The sequence below is a fragment of the Geotrypetes seraphini genome, chromosome 7 (assembly GCF_902459505.1).
Source record: "Geotrypetes seraphini chromosome 7, aGeoSer1.1, whole genome shotgun sequence".
In the NCBI taxonomy this organism is placed as follows: domain Eukaryota; kingdom Metazoa; phylum Chordata; class Amphibia; order Gymnophiona; family Dermophiidae; genus Geotrypetes; species Geotrypetes seraphini.
The window spans coordinates 160112737-160138042 of record NC_047090.1 but is presented as its reverse complement, the minus strand read 5'-3'; the positions used below and the strand labels follow the sequence as shown (position 1 = coordinate 160138042).

General features: G+C 45.4%; 1 protein-coding gene across 5 annotated transcripts in view; it reads left to right on the top strand.

Annotated features, from left to right (window-relative positions):
- Positions 1-25306, top strand: part of RCOR1 (REST corepressor 1) — a 266962-nt gene that overhangs the window by 203223 nt on the left and 38433 nt on the right. For 4 of the 5 annotated variants that reach the window (XM_033953343.1, XM_033953339.1, XM_033953341.1 and 1 more), the window contains exons 7-9: positions 1161-1263; positions 5360-5554; positions 9070-9147. In XM_033953343.1, the coding sequence (XP_033809234.1) occupies positions 1161-1263; positions 5360-5554; positions 9070-9147 (376 nt within the window). The remainder of the gene's footprint in view (positions 1-1160; positions 1264-5359; positions 5555-9069; positions 9148-25306) is intronic. The other variant, XM_033953340.1, reaches the window with a different exon arrangement.

Sequence of the window (25306 nt, the reverse complement as noted above, 5' to 3'; positions counted from 1 at the left end):
TAATCACAAAATAGAAAATAAAATGATTTTTTCTACCTTTTGTTGTCTGGTCATTATTCAGATCTTGTTGGTCCCAGGCTCTGGTTGTCTTCTGATAACTCACTTGCCAGGATCTCCTTCTTTCTTCATGCTAGCCATCCATCTTCTATCTCTGTCCTCCCCTTCTGTTTCCCTTCCCCCCCCCAGAGTTCTGGCATCTTTCCTTTTTTCTGTCTCCATCCCCAGATCCACCTTTTCTCAACTACCCTTTCATCCAGCATCTCTCCCTCCTTCCCCACCACCCCAGGTTCCACCAGCTCTCTGGCATCTTTCCTTTTTTCTGTCTCCATCCCCAGATCCACCTTTTCTCAACTACCCTTTCATCCAGCATCTCTCCCTCCTTCCCCACCACCCCAGGTTCCACCAGCTCTCCCTTTCTCTTCTCAACTACCCTCCTATCCAGTATCTCTACCCCCCTCCCTATGTACATCTTCTCTCCTTTTCTGTTCCTTCCCTCCCTAAATCCCATTGTTCACCATCTCTCTCCCTCTCCTGTTTTTAGATCCATTATTTCTTCTATCCCTCCCCCCCTTTCCCCTCACCCTCCCCCTCCCCCCAAATCCCCTCTCCCCCAAGTTCTCTCCCTCCCCCAAGTCCATCTTCTCCCCATCTCTCCTTCTCCAGTCCACCAACTCCAAGTCCATATCCCCTCTCCCCCAGCCCTGACTCCCAACACAGAAGCTTTTGACCATTAACACCTCAAGCTGGGAAGGAGCCCACTAGGGGTTTTAAGGTCCTTTATATTTTGTGCCCTGTGCTGGGGCAGAGGGTGGGGAGGAAAGGCCCTTGTGGCCTCCAAATCTGACTATGAGGGCCCTCTAAACCTTGCTACGATCCCCCACAAAAAGACAAGACCTGTTTTTTAACACATTGCAATAGCCAGGAGTGTGTCAAGTTCTCTGCATGGCAATAAGCAAACAATTTTTTTAAAGATTTTATCTATGAAGCAAATGGGTTCATTTGCAGTCCATGCTTAAGGTACAGTTGGTGCAAAAATACATGAATAATCTGAAGCCAATGTAATTTTGGTATAGTGGGGTTTAGATGTCAGCTTATAAAAGTAGTCAAATGAAATCTAAATCTATGTGGAAACTAAAACAATGATACAATAATTGTGGTAGTGTTTTGCTTTTCTGTTGCAGTGAGGACGAAGCAGAAGAAGCTAATGGCACCACGAATCCTGTTGAAACCGAAACCGATCAGAACAAGGAGCCCAGGAAAGAGGTATATTTCATTTCACTATTGTCAAGGTCTGTCCACTGTAGAATGATTACTACTTAGGTTCACAAAAAAAGTGTAGTTTTATTTCCTCTCTTTTCATTTGGTACCCGGAACTTTGGCTGAAAATTTGAATATTTTGCACTTTCATACAGCTTGGTTAGTAGAGGGAACTTTTCTTTTTCAGTCACCTTGGAGGTACTTTCCCTCCCATCAGCATGTGTTACTTAGAATATTGTAAAAATTATTTAATATTTTTTTGTGGAAAGTCTGTATCTGTGGCACATATTAAGCAAGTGAAGGGTAATGTGGGCACAGAACAGATTTGAAACTGGTACCACACAGTTTTGAATTCTTGTAAAAGTTTTTTCTTCCTGCATAATTTAGTGTTAAATGATGGCAGATAAAGACTTGCGCGGTCCATCCAGTCTGCCCAGCAGTCTCACACTCATCTTCTACAGTAATAATTATTCATCTTACTTGCTAAGTTCTTCTATAAGATATCCTCCCCTCCCCACTACGATAAGCAAGACCTGTACTCGGATGATATGAATGTGATATAAAATATGCATACTTGCTCTTGATCAGTCTTGCCATATACAGGACACAGACCGTAGAGGTTTGTCCAGCATCGACCAAATTGCCTCAGTGCAGGAGTCACCATCAAAGCTAACTCCAGCCCATCCTATCTTGTCATATAAGGGACAAAGACTGTAGAAGTCCGTACGGCATCAGCTTCACTTCCCCACTGCTGAGGCTGCATTTAAGCATTAGTCCTGTGCATCATGAATGAAATTATAGTTGTCGATCTGATGATCTTTTGAGTTTTGTGTCGATATTATCCTTTTTCTATTTAGGGAACGTTTGTGTCTATCCCACGCATTTTTGATCTTGGTTACTGTTTTTGCCTCCAGTTTACCACTACCATAAGGTTGTAAACTGCTTGAAGGATAAATTTCCTCAGATTCAGCCTCCTTCCACTGCTGTTGTGTATATAGACTTTTCAATTTTTTTCCAGACAGTTCAGTAGTTTACAGAACTGAATTTTCAGTCTGGAAATTGAACTTCACTACCATATACAAATGTTATTCGGTGAGGCATGGACCCTGGGATTTTGTCTGATATTTTGGTGGGAAATATAAAACAGAAAATAAAGATTTAAAGAACACCTACCATAAATACTCTAATATAAGTCGATCCGAGTATAAGACGAGGTACCCTTCCCCCCCAAAAAAAAAGGAGGAAAAAGGGTTAACTCGAATATAATATGTGCCCTGCCAGGATCTGTGCCCTGCCCCACCATTCCATCGCCTGCCAGGGACTGCCAATTCTTTTTACCTTCCTTCCACCTTCCCCCGCGTACCTTTTTGAATCTCTAATGGTCCAGTGGTGTTTTGGGCAGGAGTGAGCTTTCCGCACTCCTTTCCCACACTGAGCCCCTCCCTGAATGGCCGCCTCGAGTTCTCACGACCTAGTGTACCAGGCATGAGTGAGCTATTGCGCTCCTGCCCAGTGCTGAGCCAATCGCTGAAAGGCTGCCCTGAGTTCTTGCAGAAGGAATGCCCACTCCCGCCGCTGGGGTCCCCCTGCACCTTTAAATTGAAGGACGGCAGGATGGATGCCCACTCCCTCCCGCCACCAGGGTCCCCACCCCCCAACAACCCCCCTTTCCTTCCCATACCTTTAAGACAAAGGCCTTCTGGCCAGAGGGATGCCTAATTCCTCTGGCCAGCAGCCCCACCTCTTCAAAATGGCAGGCCTTCCCCTTCATTGTTCATCCTGGGATGCACTAGGGAGGAGCCTAAGATTCTGGCCCAGATGCCTAAGGCATCTACCACGATAAAGCAGAAGAAATCCCAAACCCCCGTTATCCTTATCCCCTACCAAAACATATTCTAATCCTTGTACAACCAAATAATCAGCATTTTCCTGCTCATAGTATGCAGTGCAGAATGGTGACTTCATTAACGGTGTATTTGTTTGTGTAGCTTGTATGTATGTAAAATATAATCGTTGTTGCAGAATGTAGAACACATCTCAGTGATCTGTTTTAAAATGCTTTAATGCAAGTATATAGTATGATCTTGTACCAGCAACCCCTTAATTCTATAATGGGTGCCTAAATATAGACAGTTTGTACACTTCCAGGTATAAAATACTGCCATCCATATGGGTAAATGTACACTTAACACCTGTAAACAGCAGCTGTGTTCTCAGCGCTATTGTATAATGTATGCGCAGCTTGCTTAGCAAATAATTGCTAGGGGGTGTTCAAAGTGAAGGAGCACGAGCAGCCAATAGGCATGTCAACAATTATAGTATACTGTACTGTGAGTTACTTGTCTTACTGCCACATTTAGGAGCATCCACTTACTCCTGCTATAGACCTATATAAAAAGCGTGCTGATGCCATTATAGAATAGGCACTCCCTGAGCTCCATTGTTGTACCAGTTATAGAATTGTCCTCCATAAGTGCCCCCTCCCACAAAAAAATAGGGGCTGATAATATTCAGTGACATGTCTTTGGTTGATGTCTGGAGGACATCACAGGGAATACCCTAATTATCTTGCATGTTATGTTTTATGTGGTGTGTAACACTTACTTCATAAATTTCTATTCTACCATGCAACTTTACTCTTCTTATAACATGCTTCAAAATGTGAGCTTCATCATATATTATAAATTCAAGATGTATTCAGTTTTTTTCTTTCAATTCTTCACTAGATCTCAGGGCTACCTTTGACCTCTCTATTTCATGTAGAATTCAAGTTACTAGTAGCTAGCCTCCTCCCAAAGAGAGCTTCTATTGCAGTATCAGAATGAGGAAAATAGTGATAGATTAGTCTGTGTGGTTCCGTTTTCCACCCTGTCCTCTGGATTTGCTTCTATCATTCAAAAACATTGGCATGTGGTTCAATTGCACCCAGTGTTCCAAGAGCCTCCCATCTTTGCATATAAAAGATCTAAGAATTTGGGTGAAATGCTTCGGCATATTAAAATGGAGAGTAGTATGCCTAGTGGTCAGCAGAATAGGCATAGTTGCTGTGGTAATTGCCAATGGTGCGAGCTTAGTATTCAAGGATCTAGTTGGCAGGACCCCAATACGGGGAGAAGGATAGTATCTAAAACTAATACGGACTGTAATAGTAGTCAGGTTGTGTATGCTCTTGTAATTTGGTATATATAGGGAGAAGTAGCAGGCAGATCAAGGTCCGCTTGACTGAACATAAATCTAGGATTGTAACTGAGTCTGAACAAGCTCCAATAGTGACACACTGGTTGGACAAGGGTCATAGTGTAAAGGATTATAGTGGGTTGGGAGGGTGGTGAAAGAAAGATTCTTGAATTACCGTGAGCAAAAATGAATTGTTGAACTAAATACAGTCAGCCCTGCGGGGCTGAATGCAGAGATAGAGTGGATGACGTTGATGTGAAAGTGGGAGGGATCTGTATGGTTAGCTCTGTGATTGGTTGAATGGGAGTTGAATGTGTATTTAAATGTGTGACCAAGATGCCGCCGCCATATTAGAACAGCACGGAGAGTGTGGTGGTCTGATCTAAATGGTGAGATTAAAGCATATATATTTATATTTATATATTTTGATGCAGTTTGCTGGTTAACTATGTTAGTCAGCTTCTAATGGTGCTTCATATTTATTATAGGGGACTTTCCTTGAAACAGCTTATAGCGAAACGCAAATTCACGTAGGAGTCCCTCGCTGCTAATTAAGATAAGTGCCGTAGACATATTTATTGATCTTATAAGATGCATGACTAAGAGTTAAGATAGACCGATGAGGAGGCTAGCTACTAGTAACTTGAATTCTACATGAAATAGAGAGTTCAAGGGTAGCCCTGAGTTCTGGTGAAGAATGAAGAATTGAAAGAAAAAAATTGAATACATCTTGAATTTATAATATATGATGAAGCTCACATTTTGAAGCATATTATAAGAAGAGTAAAGTTGCATGGTAGAATTGAAATTTATGAAGTAAGACGAGTGTTGCATTATATGTTGAACTAAGTTATTAGCTTCACTCGAGGACATCTGCTGATATACAATAGGCTGAATATATGGTGATTATGTGGTGTGTATACAGGTACCAAAAAATGACACGATTCCTCATGTCAAGAAAGATAAGCACCCATCGCAAGCCAAAAATAGAGCAAAGCGAAAACCACCTAAAGGAATGTTTTTGTCCCAAGAGGATGTACAGGCTGTTTCTGCAAATTCCACCGCAGCCACAACTGTTCTAAGACAGCTGGATATGGAACTGGTCTCGATCAAGCGACAGGTATGTGCTCTGTTCTCTGGGCAGTTAGGTAAGGTGTTTGCATCTTTATGATTCAACTAGTGTTTTAGCCCGTTACATTAACGGGTGCTAGAGTAGATGTCTGTCTGTCTGTTTTGTTTTTTTTAATTTGTCTCTCTCTCCTTGGACGCTGTCATTCTTTCTGTCTATGTCTTTCCCTGGCCCCCTGTCTGTCTATCTTTATTTCTAACTCTATCCTCTTCCCTCAATCCTGCATGTGGCCTTTTTTCTTTCTCCTCCTCACTTCCTTCCAACGTCTGCTCCCCCTGTCCTCCACACTTCCATTCGGTGTGTCTCCCTCTCTCTACCCCTTCCATCTACTGTTCACCCTCTGTCTTGCCCCTCTCTTCTCTTTCCATCCAGTGTCCGCCCTCTCTCTCTCTGTTCCATATGGCCTCTCTCCATCTCCTCCTTCCTTTTCCCTTGATCTGGCATACCTTCCTCCTTCCCTCCAAGCCATTCTCTCCCCCTCTGCTCCCTTTCCTCATTTAACTACTTCATTGGTCAGCAGCAGCATTCACAATTCATTGCTGTTGCTGGCTTCAGGTCTTTCTCTCTGGCCGGTCCTGTCTTCATGAAAACAGGAAGTAGGCAGTACCGGCCAGAGAGGAAGGGCTGAAGCCAGCAACAGCAGCGAATTGTAAATGTTGCTGTTGCCTGAAGCACCCGAGGCAGACGCTTCTCTCCCAGCGAGATGACTTTAATATCAAACCTCCCTCCAGCGTTGGCAGCCGCAGCACGCTAAACAGACTGCTTCAGGCTTTCTTCTGCCATTGAGTCCCTCTGTTGCGTCATTGATGATGTCATCAGTGACGCGGCAGAGGGACTCAACTGCAGGAGAAAGCCCGAAGCAGCCTGTTTAGCGTGCTGCGGCTGCCAACGCTGGAGGGAGGTTTGATATTAAAGTCATCTCGCTGGGAGAGAAGCGTCTGCATCGGGTGCTTCAGGCAACAGCAGCGTTTACAATTCGCTGCTGTTGCTGGCTTCAGCCCTTCCTCTCTGGCGGGAAGTTTGTGCCGGAATGTCCCTCCCCCTCCAGTAGTGTGCAGCACTTTGCACGGCGCATCCTCTCACGATCCTGGGTCAGTCACACGCTTGTGCTGGGGACTCGTACAGTCCAGTCCTTCCGGCGAGTATAGGGAAGTGCTGGGGATTCGCGCATGCGCACTCATGCGGCCACGGAACTACTGATCATGGAAGCACACAAATAGGAGTGCGCATGCGCGAGTTAGCCTTTTATTATATAGGATTCTTTGTTCAAGACAGTACGTTTCAGAATGTTTTAAATCTCATCAGGCCAAAATGGATGAAGTTTCTATTTTTTAAAAAACCCTGTGTTAATGTGTGCGCACATTGGAGTGATATAGTATCTATTGCCCACTCAAGGCATCATATACAGCAAATAAGTTGCTATTAGATGTTCCTTCTTTTTGTCCTGTCTCTGTGTTTTATATTGAAGGTACACGTTCTCTTCCATTTGAGCTTCATAGTAGAGAATGACACGTGGAAAAAATTTGTCCCCATCTCCGCCCCATCCCTGCGAGCTCAGTCCCCATCACCTCCCCGTCCCCACAAACCATCTGATCCCATCCACACAAGCCTCAAATAGTTTTATACTGAACTTATTTTATTAAAGTATAAAAAGAAATAATATTTTCTACAATTGTCATTTTATAAATCAAAGTTCTGACTGCTGAACTAGAGAAAAAGATGTTTAGTACTACTTTATCCTAAAGCAAAAAAAAAGAAAATAAATATAATTTTTTTTCTACCTTTGTTGTCTGGTTTCTGCTTTCCTCATCTTCTCCTCATTCAGTTCCTTCCATCCACTGTCTGCCTTCTCTCTCCTTTCCATCTCTCCCTCCACTCCCCCTATAGTCTGGCATCTCTCTCTTTCCCATTTCCCTTCAGCGTCTTCTCCCCTCTCTCTCTTCCCCAGTTCCCTTCAGCATCTTCTCCCCACTCTCTCTTCCCCAGTTCTCTTCAGCGTTTTCTCCCCACTCTCTCTTCCCCAGTTCCCTTCAGCGTCTTCTCCCCACTCTCTCTTCCCCAGTTCCCTTCAGCGTCTTCTCCCCTCTCTCTCTCTTCCCCAGTTCCCTTCAGCGTCTTCTCCCCTCTCTCTCTTCCCCAATTCCCTGCGTTTGCCTTTCAGTGCTATAGAAATGCTAAATAGTAGCAGTAGAAAAAACAATTAATTAAAAATTTGGATAGGCACCTAACTTGGTAGACACGATATAGGCATCAACACCAAGGCACCTACCTGAAAAGTAGGCCTGGTTAGAGACATAGTTTGGGCGTGGATTTGGTTAGGCATTAGTATTTTAGGCCAAGACTACCTTGGCCTAATATAGGGGTAGGCAATTCCGGTCCTCGAGAGCCGGAGGCAGGTCAGGTTTTCAGGATATCCACAATAAATATGCATGAGATAGATTTACATCTCAAGGAGGCAGTGCATGCAAATCTATCTCGTACATATTCATTGTGGATATCCTGAAAACCTGACCTGGCTCCGGCTCTCGAGGATCAGAATTGCCTACCCCTGGCCTAATATACTAGAGCCTAACTTGAGTTAGGTGTTGCTAGGTGCGATTCTATAAATGGCGGCTAACTTTGAATGACATGCAGTAGGTGCTGTTTCCCCAAGGGCCTACCAATTTAGGTGCCATTTATAGAATCAGGCCCTTGGGGTTTAGGAAAGCTTTTTATTTAAATACCAAGATATTGGGGGGAAAGTGGTACTGGGTTGTTGTTTTTTTCTTATGCTGTCTTAAGGAAAGGTTGCAAGAAGTCTCTTTTCATCATATGCTTAAGAAACATAGGAACAAATGTAACCAGGCAGAAATCGCACTGGCAGGCCTCTAGAGTAGATATTCAGTGACATTTAACCTGATAGTGCCGCTGAATATCTGCTCTGACCATCACAGCACTGACCAGATAGTACTGAGGCAGACCCAGAAGTTACATATCCGGACAGGTAACTAGGCATGTTGGACAGCATAAATGCTTATGCCCAGTTTTAACTATGTGAGTACAGCACTGAATATCAGCCAGCACTTAGATCATTTCTGGGTATCGCCAAACGTGGCACTAAATATCCAGGTCTTATTTAGCCAGCAGTGGTCGTCCTTTAAAAGAGAGGCTGAATATTGCCCCCAGGATTGATTGGACTGGTGCCAGGATTTGGGTTCAATTTCTAGCTCAGATCTTCAGAACTGAGGATTCTGTGGAGGCAGTGTTCACAGCCTTTGAGGCAGGGGGTAAGGGACCCATGATTGAAGGGTTTTCGAGACTTGATGAACAGCCCCTAGCTAAGGACTGTCACTGTAAAGACCAGACCATATATTTTGCATACCTATACAGTACATACAATAAGGGAAAAATTCCCAAATAGTTGCAGGTGAAGGCATATGTCAGCAATGGAAAAAAGATATGCCATTCTTAAAATTAATGTTAGCTACATGTGGCAATTTTGTTTTGCTTTTTTTTTCTGTTTTCAGATTCAAAATATCAAGCAAACAAATAGTGCCCTGAAAGAAAAACTTGAAGGGGGAGTAGATGAATACAGACTTCCTGAGGTAGGATCCTGTACATAAGTTTTTAATATCATGAGAGAGGACAGTAAGACTGAGTATCTTCCCTTCCAGCTCCAATTTTTTCTTCTCCCTATAAAAAGAGAAGTAAGTGTATAGTATTCTTATGATAAGTCTTCAGATTAGAGAATGACACGGGGAAAAATTTGTCCCTGCAGGAACTCAATTTCCCCATCCCATTCCCGTGAGTTTTGTCGCTGTCCCTGTGCCTGCCCCATTCCTGTAAGCTCTGCCTTAACCGTACAAGCCTCGAACATTTATGATTTTAAAGTGTTTGAAGCTTGTGCAGATGAGGACAGAGCTTGCAGGAATGGGGCAGGGACAGGAAAAGAATTCACAGGGACGGGACAGGAAAATGAGTTCCCGTGGGAACAGGGAAAAATTTGACCCCCATGTCATTCTTTACTTCAGATCTATCTTCTATGTTGCTACATTTCTAAATTTATGCATATATATTCTTTGTTTGACTTTGATTTCCTCACATTTCCGATTTCTCTGAGAGCATGCAGGATTAACTATCCAAATATACCACTGCAGAGCTTTTCCAAAGAGCTCTGGAAAAGCCTAGAAACTTACCAAGAACCTGGAAATATGTGTTTCCTTCCCTTTGGAATTTATTTTCAAAAAAAGCATTTCTAAAAAGATTATCTTTTTAGACACAGCCCCTCCCCCCAATTCTGTATACTGCAACCAAAGTTGCACATTCAAATCTGTGTGCATTGCCGATTTGTGCGAGCAACTTAATTGTTTAGCAAGTCAATCAGTGTCGATAATTGCCAATTAACAAGCAATTGCTAGTACTAATTAAAATTTATACGCACTACTTTCTGAGTGTATTCTATAAAGTGATGTGCGTAAATTCTAGTATGCAGATCTCAAAAGGGGGTGTGGCCAGGGGAGGAGCATGAGCAGGTTGTGGACGTTCTTAGAACACAACTTAGGCGCAGGCATTTAGGCCTGGCTTTCATTGGCTTAAATACCTGCACCTGAATGTTAGTTGCAGAGACAGGCGCTACATGTGATTCTGTATAAATTGTGCCTGCTTCTGGAGGTGATTTATAGAATGGCACTAAGTGCCAACCATCGATTTTTAGGCACCATATAAACAATTATCCTCTCTGGGGTAAATTCTGTAACAGACTGCCTAGCTTGTTTGATAGGTATGTGATAGGAAGTACATCACTTATATAAACTAAATATCGATAAGTTATTGAAGGATACCAAGCTTCTCCTTAAACAGTGGAAAGTATTGTCTTTATCTATGATGGGTCGTATTAACTTATTCTGTATGGTTCTTTTCCCTAAATGGCTCTATGTTCTACAGGTCAGGTTGAAGCTTAATCCTGAAAAAAAACAAGATTTTCCTAGCAAGCCCTATACAATTGAAGGGACAAAGTTTCGAAATAGTGCCAAATTTGAAAATCTTGGGAATAATTTTGGATCATAGCTTAACTTTTAGGAAGCATACAGATCTGTTAATTAAAAAAGTTATGCAATATTGTTGAAATTGAGGACCTTCAAGAAGTTCGTTGACATGGAGACCTTCCGGTTGTTGGTCCAATCTACTGTACTGTCCACTTTGGATTATTGTAATATTATTTATTTGGGGTTACCCAAAAAAGACCTTATTAAGACTCCAATTAGTTCAGAATGTCGCTATTCGCTTGATTTTTGGTCTTAAAAAAAATATGATCATGTCAGTCCTTTTTATGCCAAGTTGCACTGGTTACCATTTGGGGCTAGAGTATTCTTTAAGTTTGGGTGTATTTGCTATAAGGCACTTTTTAGATTATTGCTCTCTTATTTGGTTTCTTATTTGAAATTATTTTATTCAACAAAATATACCAGAAACTCTGGTATGTTCATCTTCCCTACCCCAAGGGCCTGCCGTTACAAGACTTTTTTGGACAGGACATAGTATCAGGCTGGGAAGATCTCCTGGTTAAATCCGATGATGGCTCAAACCTACTCTTACTTTACATTTAGGAAATCATTAAAAACTTACTTATATGATAAACAAGAATGTTGATTTTATATTTATGATGAGGTTTTTTATCTTTTTTTATATGTATATTTTATTAAGTATTCAAACATAACACAACACAGGAACACAGTGTTCAATGAAAGTAAGCAAATGAGTACAACATCTCAGTCCATAACCACTCCTGTCCCCGTCACCCCCAACAACAATAGTACACCAAATATAATAGAAATATTCCAGTCCAGTGTGTTGTATACCAATGGAGATCAAACATTCAGTAATTGACTACGGGCTCTAGGTGTCAGAGTATTCCAGAATGGCTCCCAGCAAGCACAATACGCTTTCCCCAGCACCGTATCCCATGATGAAAAACACAAGCGTTCCATGGAGGCATGTTGTAACATCAAAACACGCCAATGTGCAAGGGTAGGAGTGTCTAAAGAAATCCAACATTGAAGCACTACTTTCTTCTCCAATAGTACCGCACGATCCAGAAAATTCCTGAATCCCCTCGGGGATGTTCTAGGAAGGGACTCCAAAATAAACAACATTACCGGGTTAAATGTATAATGATAGTGCCACATAGCCATAGGGTTGAAGTAGGAATACCAAAAGGAAGGAGAACCATAGCGACAATTTTCAACTTCAGAAAAGGCAACGGTAAGGAAGAAACTTAGGAACACTTCCAAGAAAAGCCAAATGGTAGAACATGCCTGGTTTTTTTTCAAGGACACGGTGAGCGAGGCGCAAAATCTGTATATCCCCAGATTCAGAAAGGGGTGCAAAAAGAGTTTAACAAAAGATACGGTATGGATCACTAAAATAGTGAAGGAAGCGATAGGCAATAAGAAAAATTAATTCAGGAAATGAAAAAAGGACAAAACTGAGGAGAACTGGAAGGAGCACAGGAAGTATCAAAAAGAATGTCACCCTGTGGTTCGAAAAGCCAAAAGAGAGTATGAAGAGAGGCTAGCCAGGGAGGCACAAAATTTCAAACCGTTCTTCAGATATGTTAAAGGGAAACAGCCGGCTAGGGAGGAGGTGGGACCGCTGGACAACGGAGACAGGAAGGGAATAGTGAAGGAGGAGAAAGAAGTAGCAGAAAGACTTAACATGTTCTTTTCATCCGTATTTACGAACGAAGAGACAACCAACATACCGGAACCTGAGCAATTCTTCAATGGAAATCAAGCAGAAAAATTAACATCCATGGAAGTGAGCCTTGAAGATGTGCGCAGGAAGATAGAAAAACTAAAAACTGACAAATCCCCAGGTCCGGACGGAATCCATCCAAGGGTTCTGAAAGAATTAAAGGAGGAGATAGCGGAACTACTGCAGCAAATTTGCAACCTATCCCTGAAAACAGGAGTGATTCTGGAGGATTGGAAGATAGCCAACGTCACGCCCATCTTTAAAAAGGGATCAAGAGGTGACCCGGGAAACTACAGACCGGTGAGTCTCACCTCGGTTCCAGGGAAAATGGAGGAAGCACTGATAAAAGAAAACATCGATGAACATTTGGAAAGAAACGAACTTCTGAAAACAAGCCAACATGGTTTCTGCAGGGGGAGTTTGTGCTAACTAACTTATTGCACTTCTTCGAAGGAATTAACAAACAGATGGACAGAGGAGACCCCATAGACATCATATACCTGGATTTCCAAAAATTCTTTGACAAGGTACCTCATGAGCGTCTACTCCGGAAACTGAAGAACCATGGGGTGGATGGAAATGTACATAGATGGATCAGAAACTGGTTGGCGGGTAGGAAACAGAGGGTAGGGGTGAAGGGCCACTACTCGGACTGGAGGAGGGTCACGAGTGGTGTTCCGCAGGGCTCGGTGCTCGGGCCACTGCTATTTAATATATTCATAAATGATCTAGAAACAGGGACAAAGTGTGAGATAATAAAATTTGCGGATGACACCAAACTATTTAGTGGAGCTCGGACTAAAGAGGACTGCGAAGAATTGCAAAGGGACTTGAACAAACTAGGGGAATGGGCGATGAGATGGCAGATGAAGTTCAACGTTGAGAAATGTAAAGTACTGCATCTGGGAAGCAGAAACCCGAGGTACAACTATACAATGGGAGGGATGTTAGTGAACGAGAGTACCCAAGAAAGGGACTTGGGGGTAATGGTGGACATAACAATGAAGCCAACGGCACAGTGTGCAGCGGCCGCTAAGAGAGCGAATAGAATGCTAGGTATAATCAAGAAGGGTATTACAACCAGGACGAAAGAAGTTATCCTACCGTTGTATCGGGCGATGGTGCGCCTGCATCTGGAATACTGCATCCAATATTGGTCGCCGTACCTTAAGAAGGATATGGCGTTACTCGAGAGGGTTCAGAGGAGAGCAACACGTCTGAGAAAAGGGATGGAAAACCTTTCATATGCTGAGAGATTGGAGAAACTGGTTCTCTTTTCCCTGGAGAAGAGGAGACTTAGAGGGGATATGATAGAGACTTATGAGATCATGAGGGGCATAGAGAGAGTAGAGAGGGACAGATTCTTCAAACTTTCAAAAAAATAAAAGAACAAGAGGGCATTCGGAAAAGCTGAAAGGGGACAGATTCAAAACAAATGCTAGGAAGTTCTTCTTTACCCAGTGTGTGGTGGACACCTGGAATGCGCTTCCAGAGGACGTAATAGGGCAGAGTACGGTATTGGGGTTTAAGAAAGGATTGGACAATTTCCTGCTGGAAAGGGGGATAGAAGGGTATAAATAGAGAATCACTGCACAGGTCCTGGACCTGTTGGGCTGCCGCGTGAGTGGGCCGCTAGGCACGATGGACCTCAGGTCTGACCCAGCAGAGGCATTGCTTATGTTCTTATGTTGCCAAAACTGCTGTACCCTCACACAGGACCAAAACTGGTGTCCAAGCGTAGCAGGGGAATGATGACATTTAAGGCATTGGTCCGAAGCACATTGTTTTGCCTGATACATGTAAGAGGGAGATCTGTAAAGTCGTAACAAAAACTTATAATTCATTTCAATCAATGTCACTTGTGAAGTCAAGCATGCTGCTCTATGAAGCCCTCTTTTAATGACAGAGCCGGAGACTTCACAGGATAAATCCATTGACCATTTGGTAGCATAAAAGTCGTAGGAGAGTTCACCCAGACACTCTTGAAGATGATGATGATGAAATCGCAGAGGAAACCCAAGCTACCTCTGTCCTTTGGCCGGGCCATATGAGACAATGACATCCTAGCTTTTTTCCCATTCCACCAATAAAGTTGCAAATGTTTCCCAACTTCTTTGTCATGCTTAACAGATAGCAATACAGGTAACATTTGAAATACATACAACCATTGAGGCACCTGTGCAGACAGACTTAAGGCCTCAGATATTAACTCCATGCGCCGATCAGTGAGACAGTCCCTCGGCAGGGAGCGGACATAAGAGGACAACTGAGAATAAGAGTACCATGTTTGAGGAGTCCAGTGATGTTCCCTCTGAAGGACCTCCAACGATCTCAAGGTTCCATTAGAATGGACCAATTGAAATAGATAGCGGTTAGAGGCCTGAGACCAGATGGAGGAAGGCCCAGAGGAAAGTCCAGAGAGAAAGTCTCTATTGCCCTGCAAAGGCAAATATGGGGTTACAAAATAAGAGATGTGAAGATGCTGACAAAGAATCCTCCACAATCGTCTCAATGGCAGTAGGAAAAGGTGCCAGTCCGCTTTTGTCTTCTGAGGTAGGTGTTTAGCGTGAAGCAAATAACTAAAATGATAGGGAGCACATAGGGAGATTTCATGATTAGTCACTGAAAAGTGATGAGTGCCCCGAAACCAGTCATTGAGATGTCTCATCTGGTAAACCTGAGACAACAGGCCAAGACTATGCAAACCCAAGCCACCTCTGTCCTTTGGCTGGGCTTATGAGACAGTGACATCCTAGCTTTTTTCCCATTCCACAAATAAAGTTGCAAATGTTTCCCAACTTCTTTGTCATGCTTAACAGATAGCAATACAGGTAACATTTGAAATACATACAACCATTGAGGCACCAATACCATGTTATATAAGTCGATCTTCCCCATCAAGAAAAGCGGATACACCCTCCAGTTTTGCAATTTGTGCTTCGTGGCAGTCAAGAGGGGTTCTATATTTAAAGAATATAATTGTGAAAGATCAGGAGAAATAAGTATGCCCAAATATTTCAAGCATCCCGGTGCCCAAGTAAGAGGAAAATCACCCCTCCAGACAGTCGGGATGTCCGAAGATAAGGGCAACACTATCGATTTTTGTTTATTTAATACCAGGCCTGAGTACATACTATATTCATCCAGAAGGTCCAATGCTTGAGTAAGGGATCTCTGCGGGTCACCAAAGTCAGTAAGAGATCATCCGCAAGGGCCAACACCCGTAACTGTGAATCACCTTCGGGCAGACCCTGTAGTTCATCATCAAGCAGAATCGCATGTAAAAAGGGGTCTAAATAAAGGAGAAAGATAAGAGGTGATAATGGGACTACCCTGTCGAGTACCTCTAGCTATCGGGAATATAGAAGTTCGGGTACCATTTACCAGTATACAAGCAGTGGGGTCTTTATATAACAAACGAACCATCTCATAAAACCAACCATCAGTGCCCATGTAAGTAAGCACCTGAAAAAGATATTGCCAATTGACTTGGTCGAAAGCCTTAGCTGCATCTAGGCCAATCAAAATCCCTTTAAGGTCAGTAACCTTCACTCGTTGCATAGCTGTTAATAACCTGCGGACATTAAGAACAGAATGGCGATGTTTTACTAAACCAACTTGTTCCGAGACAATCAACTGGGATAATAATAACGCCAACCGATTAGCCAGAATTTTGTCCAGAATCTTAATGTCCACATTAATAAGAGAGATCGGGCGGTAAAATTCAATATCTCCCTCCGGTTTTCCAGGTTTGGGTATCAATGTGATATGTGCATGGTTCGCACCCGTGGGGAACCCACCCCCCTCCAGGGCCGCCGTGTAATAGGCCGCTAAAGGACCACAAAGAGATGGGAATAATAGTTTATAAAATTCAGGGGGGAAAACATCCAGACCCGGGAAGTGCAATTTTTAAGTTGTTTCACCGCTCCCTGAAGTTCCTTCCCCTGTATAGGCCTATTCAGATGCAATCGGTCCGGAGAGGATAGCCTGGGCATCCCGGCATCTGCCAGATAATCACTAACCGCCGTTCCCTCCAAGTTATCCCTCGCGGAGTAAAAAGCAGCATAGTAGTTTCGAAAGCTATCTGCAATATCAGGTGTAGTGGTCACCGTCACTCCCGACTGAAGGAGGAGGCGAGAGATGTAGCCTCCAGGGCTAGTCAATGTTGCCAGTAGTCTGCCATGTTTATTTCCAAATGTGTAATAATGAAATTTAGAGTAATAAAGATAGCGCTGCGTATGCTCATGCAAAAGCGTGTTCAAGGCAACTTGCGCCACAGTCATGGCCTCTCTCGATTGAGAAGAGGGGTGAGCAATATGTGCCCGCTTCAATGTTCTGTAGTCCTTTTCCAATCTCAAAATCCCCTGAGAAATTCTCTTTCTCTGGGCCACTACATAAGAGATTATATCCCCCCGAAGGACTGACTTAGCTGCCTCCCAAAATAATAACGGGGTGTCAATATGTTGAGAATTAAAGTTGACATAATCTTCCCACTTTGAGGTAGGATAACTAGTAAAGTCCGAATTCTTAATTAAATAGGAGGGAAATCTCCATAGCCTCTGGGAAGGAAAACCATCACCGTGTAAAATATCAACCCAAATGGGACAGTGGTCCGATACGGAGAGGGGGCCAATCTCTGTGGAATGAACCTGTGAGAAGGAAGTTGTGGAAAGCAAGATATAATCTATTCGAGAGAATGTATGATGTGCCCTCGATTGATGGGTAAAATCTCTTTCCGTGGGGTGTAGGAGGCGCCACGAATCAGTCCGAGCTAAGGTATCGCACAGATAGAGAACACCCCTAGTTATACTAGGTGGTTGAGATGTGCCCGGTCCCGTTCTGTCTAAATCTGGGTCCATGACTTGATTTAAATCCCCCAATAGAATCAGAGGAGTGGTTGGGTCCCTAAGACTGTCGGGCTAAAGAAGAAAAGAAAGTGTGGTCATACTGATTCGGTGCATATACTACCAACAGATTGTATGAGTGCCCAGACATTGTGATTTTGCACAAGAGGATTCAACCAGCATCATCGCCATACAAGCGCTCCACCCTACCCAAGAATCCCTTCCGTATTAATAAGGCCACTCCTGCTTTCTTATTAGGCAAAGAAACTGAGATCACCTGACCTACCCACCCCTTCTGTAGTTTAGCATGTTCTGTCTCCGTAAGTCTGGTTTCCTGCAGACTGGCCAAATCAGCGCTATGATGTTTAAGGTGTTGAAGCAATTTAGTTCTTTTTACAGGGGAAGTGATGCCACCCACATTCCAGGACAGTATCCGAAATGTTTTACCCCTCACTAGCCACAGAAAAAGCACATTGACAAGCAGGCCCCCTGGGCGCCCAGCCCTCACCCGAGAGGCAAGTTTGAAATCCCCATCAGATAAATCAAAAAGAATCCAAAAATCAGATATCCATTAAGGCCGCTGAGTAGTCCTGTCCAATCCGCACTGGATGGGATTCGTAAGTCAATGAGGCTCTCTTAGAATGGTAAGCTTGAAGCAACTCCACTTTATGCCGGAAGTTATGTAAGTTACCGATCACCACTCTAGGGCGCTGGTCTGCACCAGCATGGGAGCCCACACGATGCACCCGCTCAAATCGCGCGGGGCCTAAGGAAGCAGGCATCGGCAGTTCACTGGCCAGCCACGATTCCACTACAGAAAGAAGTACCGAGTCAGCAATATTTTCTGGTAAGCCAATAAACCGCAAGTTGCCCCGACGCAATCTATTTTCTAAATCTTCAAGCTTATCCTGGCAATAAAGAAACTGGGTCTTGAGCGTCGCGACATCCGACGCCATCGCGGTAACCTCATCCTCCACTGTCGAGACTCTGTTCTCTATGTCCATGACTCTAGTAGAGTTGTCCTCCAGGAGCGATTCAAGTTTGTTAAGTTGTGAGGAGATTTGCTCCATGCGAGGACCAAGAGCTTGTTGAAGTTCCTCGTATTTCGGGAGTAAACGCCGGGCTAACTCCATGAGGCGCTTCGGCCATTTTGTCCTCTCCAAGTTTACTCTTCTCGTGGTCCTTTTTTGTAGTTTTTGAAGTCATGACTGGCTGCGATTTTGCCAAAAATTTGTCCATGTAACAGCAATCAAATGTTCTGAGAAAAGGTGGGCAAGCTGCTCAAAAATAGTCTCTTGTAATGAGTAAAGAGGGAACAGGGCTCTGGAGCTGGCGTGAGGTGCTGCTAACCAGCTCACAGCATCACTTGATCCTCGGTTTTTTATTTTTAAAAATTTTTTTTATCTTATGTCTTAATAGATAATATTTTGGAACTATATTTTAACCAATGCTGTATTTGATTGTTGTATGTAGTAGTGTTATTATGAAATTGTACTTTTTGCTGAAATGATTCAGTTTTTTGTTGTTGTGAACCACCTAGAACTGTTAGTCAGGCGGTATATAAGAAAATAAATTATTATTATTATTATTATCACTTTTGAAAAAAAGAAATGTAGCTGAGAAGAATGGTGCTCGCATTTTGTTGGGGAGGTTCCAAGCCTAAGCTCCATTGGGACTTCCTAAAGGTTTCAGAGAGGTCTAGATTTTTCAAATTTTAAACACTACAATCAGGCCTGCTTATTACGCCATTTAAGAGACTGGATTTTAGACGATCAATGTACAAATACAAATTTTGAAAAAGATTATTATCCCAGGACAAGCAGGCAGCATATTCTTAACGTATGGGTGACGTCACCGACGGAGCCCCGGTACGGACATTTCTCAAGTAGAAAGTTCTAGTTGTCCGCACCGCGCATGCGCGAGTGCCTTCCCGCCCGACGGAGGAGTGCGTGGTCTCCAGTTTCTTCGTTTCCGCGGAGCGAAGAAGACGCATGTGTTTTCAACGGCCGTTGAAAACTCTCTTTTTGCCTTCCCGCTCGCGCTTTTTTGATCCCTTTTTGATCCTTTTTTCTAATTTCCTTTCGATTTTACTTTTCAAAAAAAAAAAAACCTCGTGTTTTTTCCTTGTTTTTTCCAACCGGCCCCGGCGGGGCCTGTTGTAATCATACAAGCCTCCGGGTTTGATTTCGCGGAGGCCGTGTTTCCCTTCATGCCCCCCCAACCGGGCTTCAAGAAGTGCCAGCGGTGTGCACGCCCGATCTCTCTAACTGACCCACACAATTGGTGCCTCCAGTGTTTGGGTCCAGAGCATCGGGCTGATACCTGCACCCGCTGTGCTACTCTCAAGAAACGCACTCTTAAGAACCGACAAATCCAGCAGAATATACTCTTCGGCACCGGTTCTGCCATGGATCAAGCCCCGGCGTCGACGGCACCGCCTAAATCGGCACCGACCACATCGACACCGCCTGATCCTTCTTCGGGTCGATAGCGCCAGGTAAGCCGGCTAAGAAGCCTTCCACTTCCCTAGAGCGCCCTCCAGTTACAGCGGCGACCCCGGTCCTTCCGGCGTTCCGCCGACCCCGTAAACGCTCCGCTCCGATCTCGGTGAGCGCCTCGTCATCGGCCTCCTCATCGCCGGAGCGTCGAGCAGCACCTATGGTACCCAAGAAAACTAAAACGGTACCGGTGCCCCCATTGGAGGACCGCATCTCGGCCATCCTCCAGGACAAACTACAGGAGCAGCTACAGCAGCAACTCCAACAACTCCTTCCGACCCTACTGGCACCGCTCCTTCCGGTACCAGACCGGCCCGAGCCTCGCACCATCCCACCGGTGTCCACCCCCTCGGTACCGATGAACACCTCCATGCTGGTCTTATCCGCCCAGCCTGAACTCCAGACTTGCACTGCGGAGGACCCCTCCCGGTCCCGGGATCGACTCCGGTCCCCCCGGGACCGTGATCGACACCATTCCTCCCGGGACATGGATCGACGCCGGTCTTCATCTCCCGGTACCGTATCCATGCGCTCTGGCAAGTCCCTTTCTAAAACCCGCCATACTGAGCCTGCCATCAGGGACCCAGATTTATGGGAGCAATCCCCACTCGGTACCGAGGAGGATGCCTCTTCTACAGATGAGGAAATCTCCATGGCTGATACCACCTCCAAGCCTGAACAATCCTCCTTCACGAAATTCCTTCGCGAGATGTCATGGGCTCTCTCTATCCCACTAGAGTCCGACTCTAAAAAGTCCCAGGCTTTTTTAGATGCCTTGGACTTCGACCAACCTCCCAAGGAATTTCTCAAACTTCCCGTACATGATATTCTACGGGAAACGTTTTATAAAAATTTGGAAAACCCCCTTACTGTTCCGGGTGCCCCCAGAAAACTAGACAATTTATACCGGGTCATCCCTATCCCGGGCTTTGATAAACCTCAATTGCCCCATGAGAGCCTCCTCGTAGAGTCCACTCTCAAAAAATCCCAGGGCTCCAGTGTTTATGCCTCCACCCCTCCTGGCAGAGAGGGGAAGACAATGGACAAATTTGGAAAGCGCCTGTACCAGAATGCCATGCTGGCTAACAGGGCCAACAACTATACCTTTCATTTTTCCTTTTATATGAAACACCTGGTCCAACAACTTTCTGCCCTGCAAAAATATGTCCCTGAGCGTAAGGTCCCGCTCTTCCAACAACAGATTTCCAACCTCCTTCAGCTCAGAAAATTCATGGTGCGCTCGATTTATGATTCCTTCGAGCTCACTTCCCGAACCTCCGCAATGGCTGTAGCCATGCGACGCCTAGCCTGGCTGAGGGTGTCTGATTTTGATGTGAACCACCAAGACCGCCTCGCCAACGCGCCCTGCCTTGGTGATGAACTTTTTGGTGAGTCTTTAGATTCCACAACACAAAAGCTTTCGGCTCATGAGACCAGATGGGACACCCTCATTAAGCCTAAAAAGAAGACTCCACCTGCACGACCATACAGGCCTCAGTCCTCTTATCAACGTCGATATTCTGCCAGACCACTAAATCCTCCTCAGCAGCAATCTCGCCGTCCTCGCCCACAACAGCACGCTCAGGCTCGCTCTCAAACTCACCAAGCGACCAAGCCTCTCCCTCAGTCGAAGCCTCCTCAGCCCTTTTGACTCCTTTCTCCAGGGCATAGCCAGTCTCCAACCTTCGATGCCTCTTCCTCAACCTATCGGAGGCCGTCTCACCATCTTTCTCCAACGCTGGGAGGCCATCACATCAGACCTGTGGGTCCTCAACATCATCCGTCACGGATACTCACTAAGGTTCCAGACTCTTCCATCAGACAATCCTCCCGTAGAGTCTGCTTCTCACTCCTCCCAGACTCCACTCCTCCTCAGGGAGGTCCAATCCCTTCTCCTCCTCAATGCCATCGAAGAAGTTCCACCAGACCAAAGAGGTCAGGGATTTTACTCCCGCTACTTCCTCGTACCCAAGAAAACGGGAGATCTTCGTCCCATCCTAGACCTCAGGAACCTCAACAAGTGTTTGGTCAAGGAAAAGTTCAGAATGCTCTCCCTTGCCACGCTTTATCCTCTTCTATCTCAACACGACTGGCTATGTTCCCTGGACCTCAAGGAGGCCTACACTCACATTCCAATCCATCAGGCCTCACGTCGCTACCTCCGATTCCAGATACTGAATCACCACTATCAGTACAAAGTGCTGCCCTTTGGTCTCGCATCATCACCCAGGGTGTTCACCAAGTGCCTGATTGTGGTAGCGGCTTTTCTCAGGTCCCACAACCTACAGGTGTTCCCCTACTTGGACGATTGGTTGGTGAAAGCAACTACATCTCCGCTCGTGCTGCAAGCCACTCATCAAACCATCTCTTTCCTCCATCTCTTGGGGTTCGAGATAAATTACCCCAAGTCACATCTGCTTCCCACGCAGCGCCTTCAGTTCATCGGAGCAGTTCTCGATACCAACCTGATGAGGGCGTTCCTTCCTTCTGACCGGCACCGGACCTTGCTCCTCCTCTGTCGGCAGGTGCTTCTTCATCCTTCCATTCCTGCTCGACAAATGATGGTCCTCCTGGGCCACATGGCCTCGACAGTCCATGTGATTCCCCTGGCGCGACTCCACCTCAGGATACCTCAATGGACCCTTGCCAACCAATGGTCACAGACCACGGACCTTCTTTCTCATCCCATCTCTGTGACATCATCTCTTCAGCAATCTCTTCAATGGTGGTTGAACTCCTCAAATCTTTCCAGGGGTCTCCTTTTTCATTTACCCCCTCACTCCATGATCATCACCACAGATGCCTCCCCCTATGCATGGGGAGCTCACATAGGGGATCTACGCACCCAGGGACTATGGACTCCTCAGGAGCGTCAACATCACATCAATTTCCTGGAGCTCAGAGCCATGTTTTATGCTCTCAAGGCCTTCCAGCACCTTCTCTACCCTCAGGTTCTTCTCCTGTGCACAGACAACCAAGTCGCCATGTACTACATAAACAAGCAAGGCGGCACCGGATCTCGCCCCCTTTGTCAGGAGGCCCTCCGTATCTGGACCTGGGCCACGGCCCACAATCTTTACCTCAATGCTGTCTATATCCAGGGCGAACAGAACTCCCTGGCCGACCATCTCAGCCGCATCCTTCAACCTCACGAGTGGACCCTGGACCCTCCCACACTCCACTCCATATTTGCTCGCTGGGGCACCCCGCAGGTGGACCTCTTTGCAGCTCCTCACAACCATCAGCTGCCCCAGTTCTGTTCCAGACTCTTCTCTCCACATCGTCTGGCCCCAGATGCATTCCTGCTCGACTGGACGGATCGATTCCTCTATGCCTTTCCTCCACTGCCTCTAATGTTGCGGACCTTGTTCAAACTCCACAAGGACAGGGCCACCATGATTCTCATCGCTCCCCGGTGGCCTCGACAGCACTGGTTCTCCCTCCTGCTTCAGCTCAGCTCCAGGGAGCCCATTCCTCTTCCTGTGTTTCCTACTCTACTTACGCAGCGGCATCAGTCTCTACTGCATCCCAATCTGTCTTCACTCCACCTGACGGCTTGGTTTCTCTCGGGCTGACCTCTCCGGAGAATCTGTCCCAGCCTGTCCGTCGCATTTTGGATGCCTCCAGGAAGCCCGCCACACTCCAATGTTACCACCAGAAGTGGACCCGCTTCTCTTATTGGTGCCTCCTGCATCATCACAATCCCACCTCATTGGCGGTGGAAACTGTACTGGACTATTTGCTCTCTCTGTCCAATGCTGGCCTCAAGTCTACCTCAATCAGAGTCCACCTCAGTGCAATCACTGCCTTTCATGATCCTATCCTCGGAAAACCTCTTACGGCTCATCCTCTGGTTTCCCGGTTCATGAGAGGCCTCTTCAATATCAAACCACCTCTACAGCCTCCTCCTGTCGTCTGGGACCTGAATGTGGTTCTCTCAACCCTCATGAATCCTCCTTTTGAGGCTCTTGCTACTGCCTCGCTCAAACTTCTCACTTGGAAGGTGCTTTTCCTCATTGCCATCACCTCTGCCAGGAGGGTCAGTGAGCTGCATGCACTGGTCGCCGATCCACCGTTCACTGTTTTTCACCATGACAAGGTGGTTCTGCGTACCCATCCTAAATTCCTCCCCAAGGTGGTTTCAGCCTTTCACCTCAACCAATCCATTGTGCTGCCTGTCTTCTTCCCAAAGCCCCATTCTCATCCTGGGGAACAGGCGTTACACACGCTGGATTGTAAGCGTGCCCTTGCCTACTACCTTGACCATACTAGGGCTCACCGCTCCTCTCCTCAGCTTTTTCTGTCCTTCGATCCTAATCGTCTGGGTCGTCCTGTCTCTAAACGAACGCTGTCCAATTGGCTTGCTGCCTGTATTGCGTTCTGTTATGCTCGGGCCGGCCTCTCACTGGAAGGTGCTGTCACGGCCCACAGGGTCAGAGCTATGGCTGCTTCTGTGGCTTTCCTCCGTTCCACGCCTATAGAGGAAATCTGCAAGGCGGCCACTTGGTCTTCAGTTCACACATTCACTATTCACTACTGTCTGGATACCTTCTCCAGACGGGATGGACACTTCGGCCAATCTGTGTTACAAAATTTATTTTCCTAAATGGCCAACCATCCCCCCTCCCTCTCTGTTAGCTTGGAGGTCACCCATACGTTAAGAATATGCTGCCTGCTTGTCCTGGGATAAAGCACAGTTACTTACCGTAACAGGTGTTATCCAGGGACAGCAGGCAGATATTCTTAGGTCCCACCCTCCTCCCCGGGTTGGCTTCTTAGCTGGCTTACCTTAACTGGAGACCACGCACTCCTCCGTCGGGCGGGAAGGCACTCGCGCATGCGCGGTGCGGACAACTAGAACTTTCTACTTGAGAAATGTCCGTACCGGGGCTCCGTCGGTGACGTCACCCATACGTTAAGAATATCTGCCTGCTGTCCCTGGATAACACCTGTTACGGTAAGTAACTGTGCTTTTTTATCCATGGCACCCTAATTATCTGTTGCATGCACAGTTGTTGAAGTTACCTAAATATATCAAGGACAATTTATTATTTAGAACCATATGGCCTTTATAGAGACAACTGGTGCCATTCTGGAGCCAAGACCTCCACTCTAGTGTGCTTCTGCCAATAGTTGGCAGTGGAGATTTTCTTCCTGGATTATACAATGTGACGTTCAAGAGATAGAGGGCCAGGGGGCTTCATTATGTTGAGCATGTGTGAGGGAGGATGGTACTTTTCTAAACTCTTTAGATTTTCAGTGTGTTTGGTCAGTCTGGCCTAAAGATCATTGCACCTATCTTCAATTAGTTCATTATTTACCCTTCCTACTGGTGCACAGCCTGTCCTTTGAATTTAAGACTAAATTGTACCAATTTTTAGCTAAGGAACCTTTAGAGAGGATATCAGTGTCCTGCTTTCGCACACTGCTAGATAGCCATCAAAGAGTTATGAAATGGTGGTGGATAATTGGAGCAGAGATCTTGGTAGACCAGGCCATATCACTACATTTCAAAGCCTTGTTGCAGGAATTCCAAAAGTGATTTATAGGAACGCCACTTTTGTACATTCCATAGGCGCTTACTTTTCTCAAAAGCAGGCTTGATACCCCAAAGTGCTTGAAATGTCTTGAGGCAGATAAAACTCATTTTGTCATAGGTTATGACAATG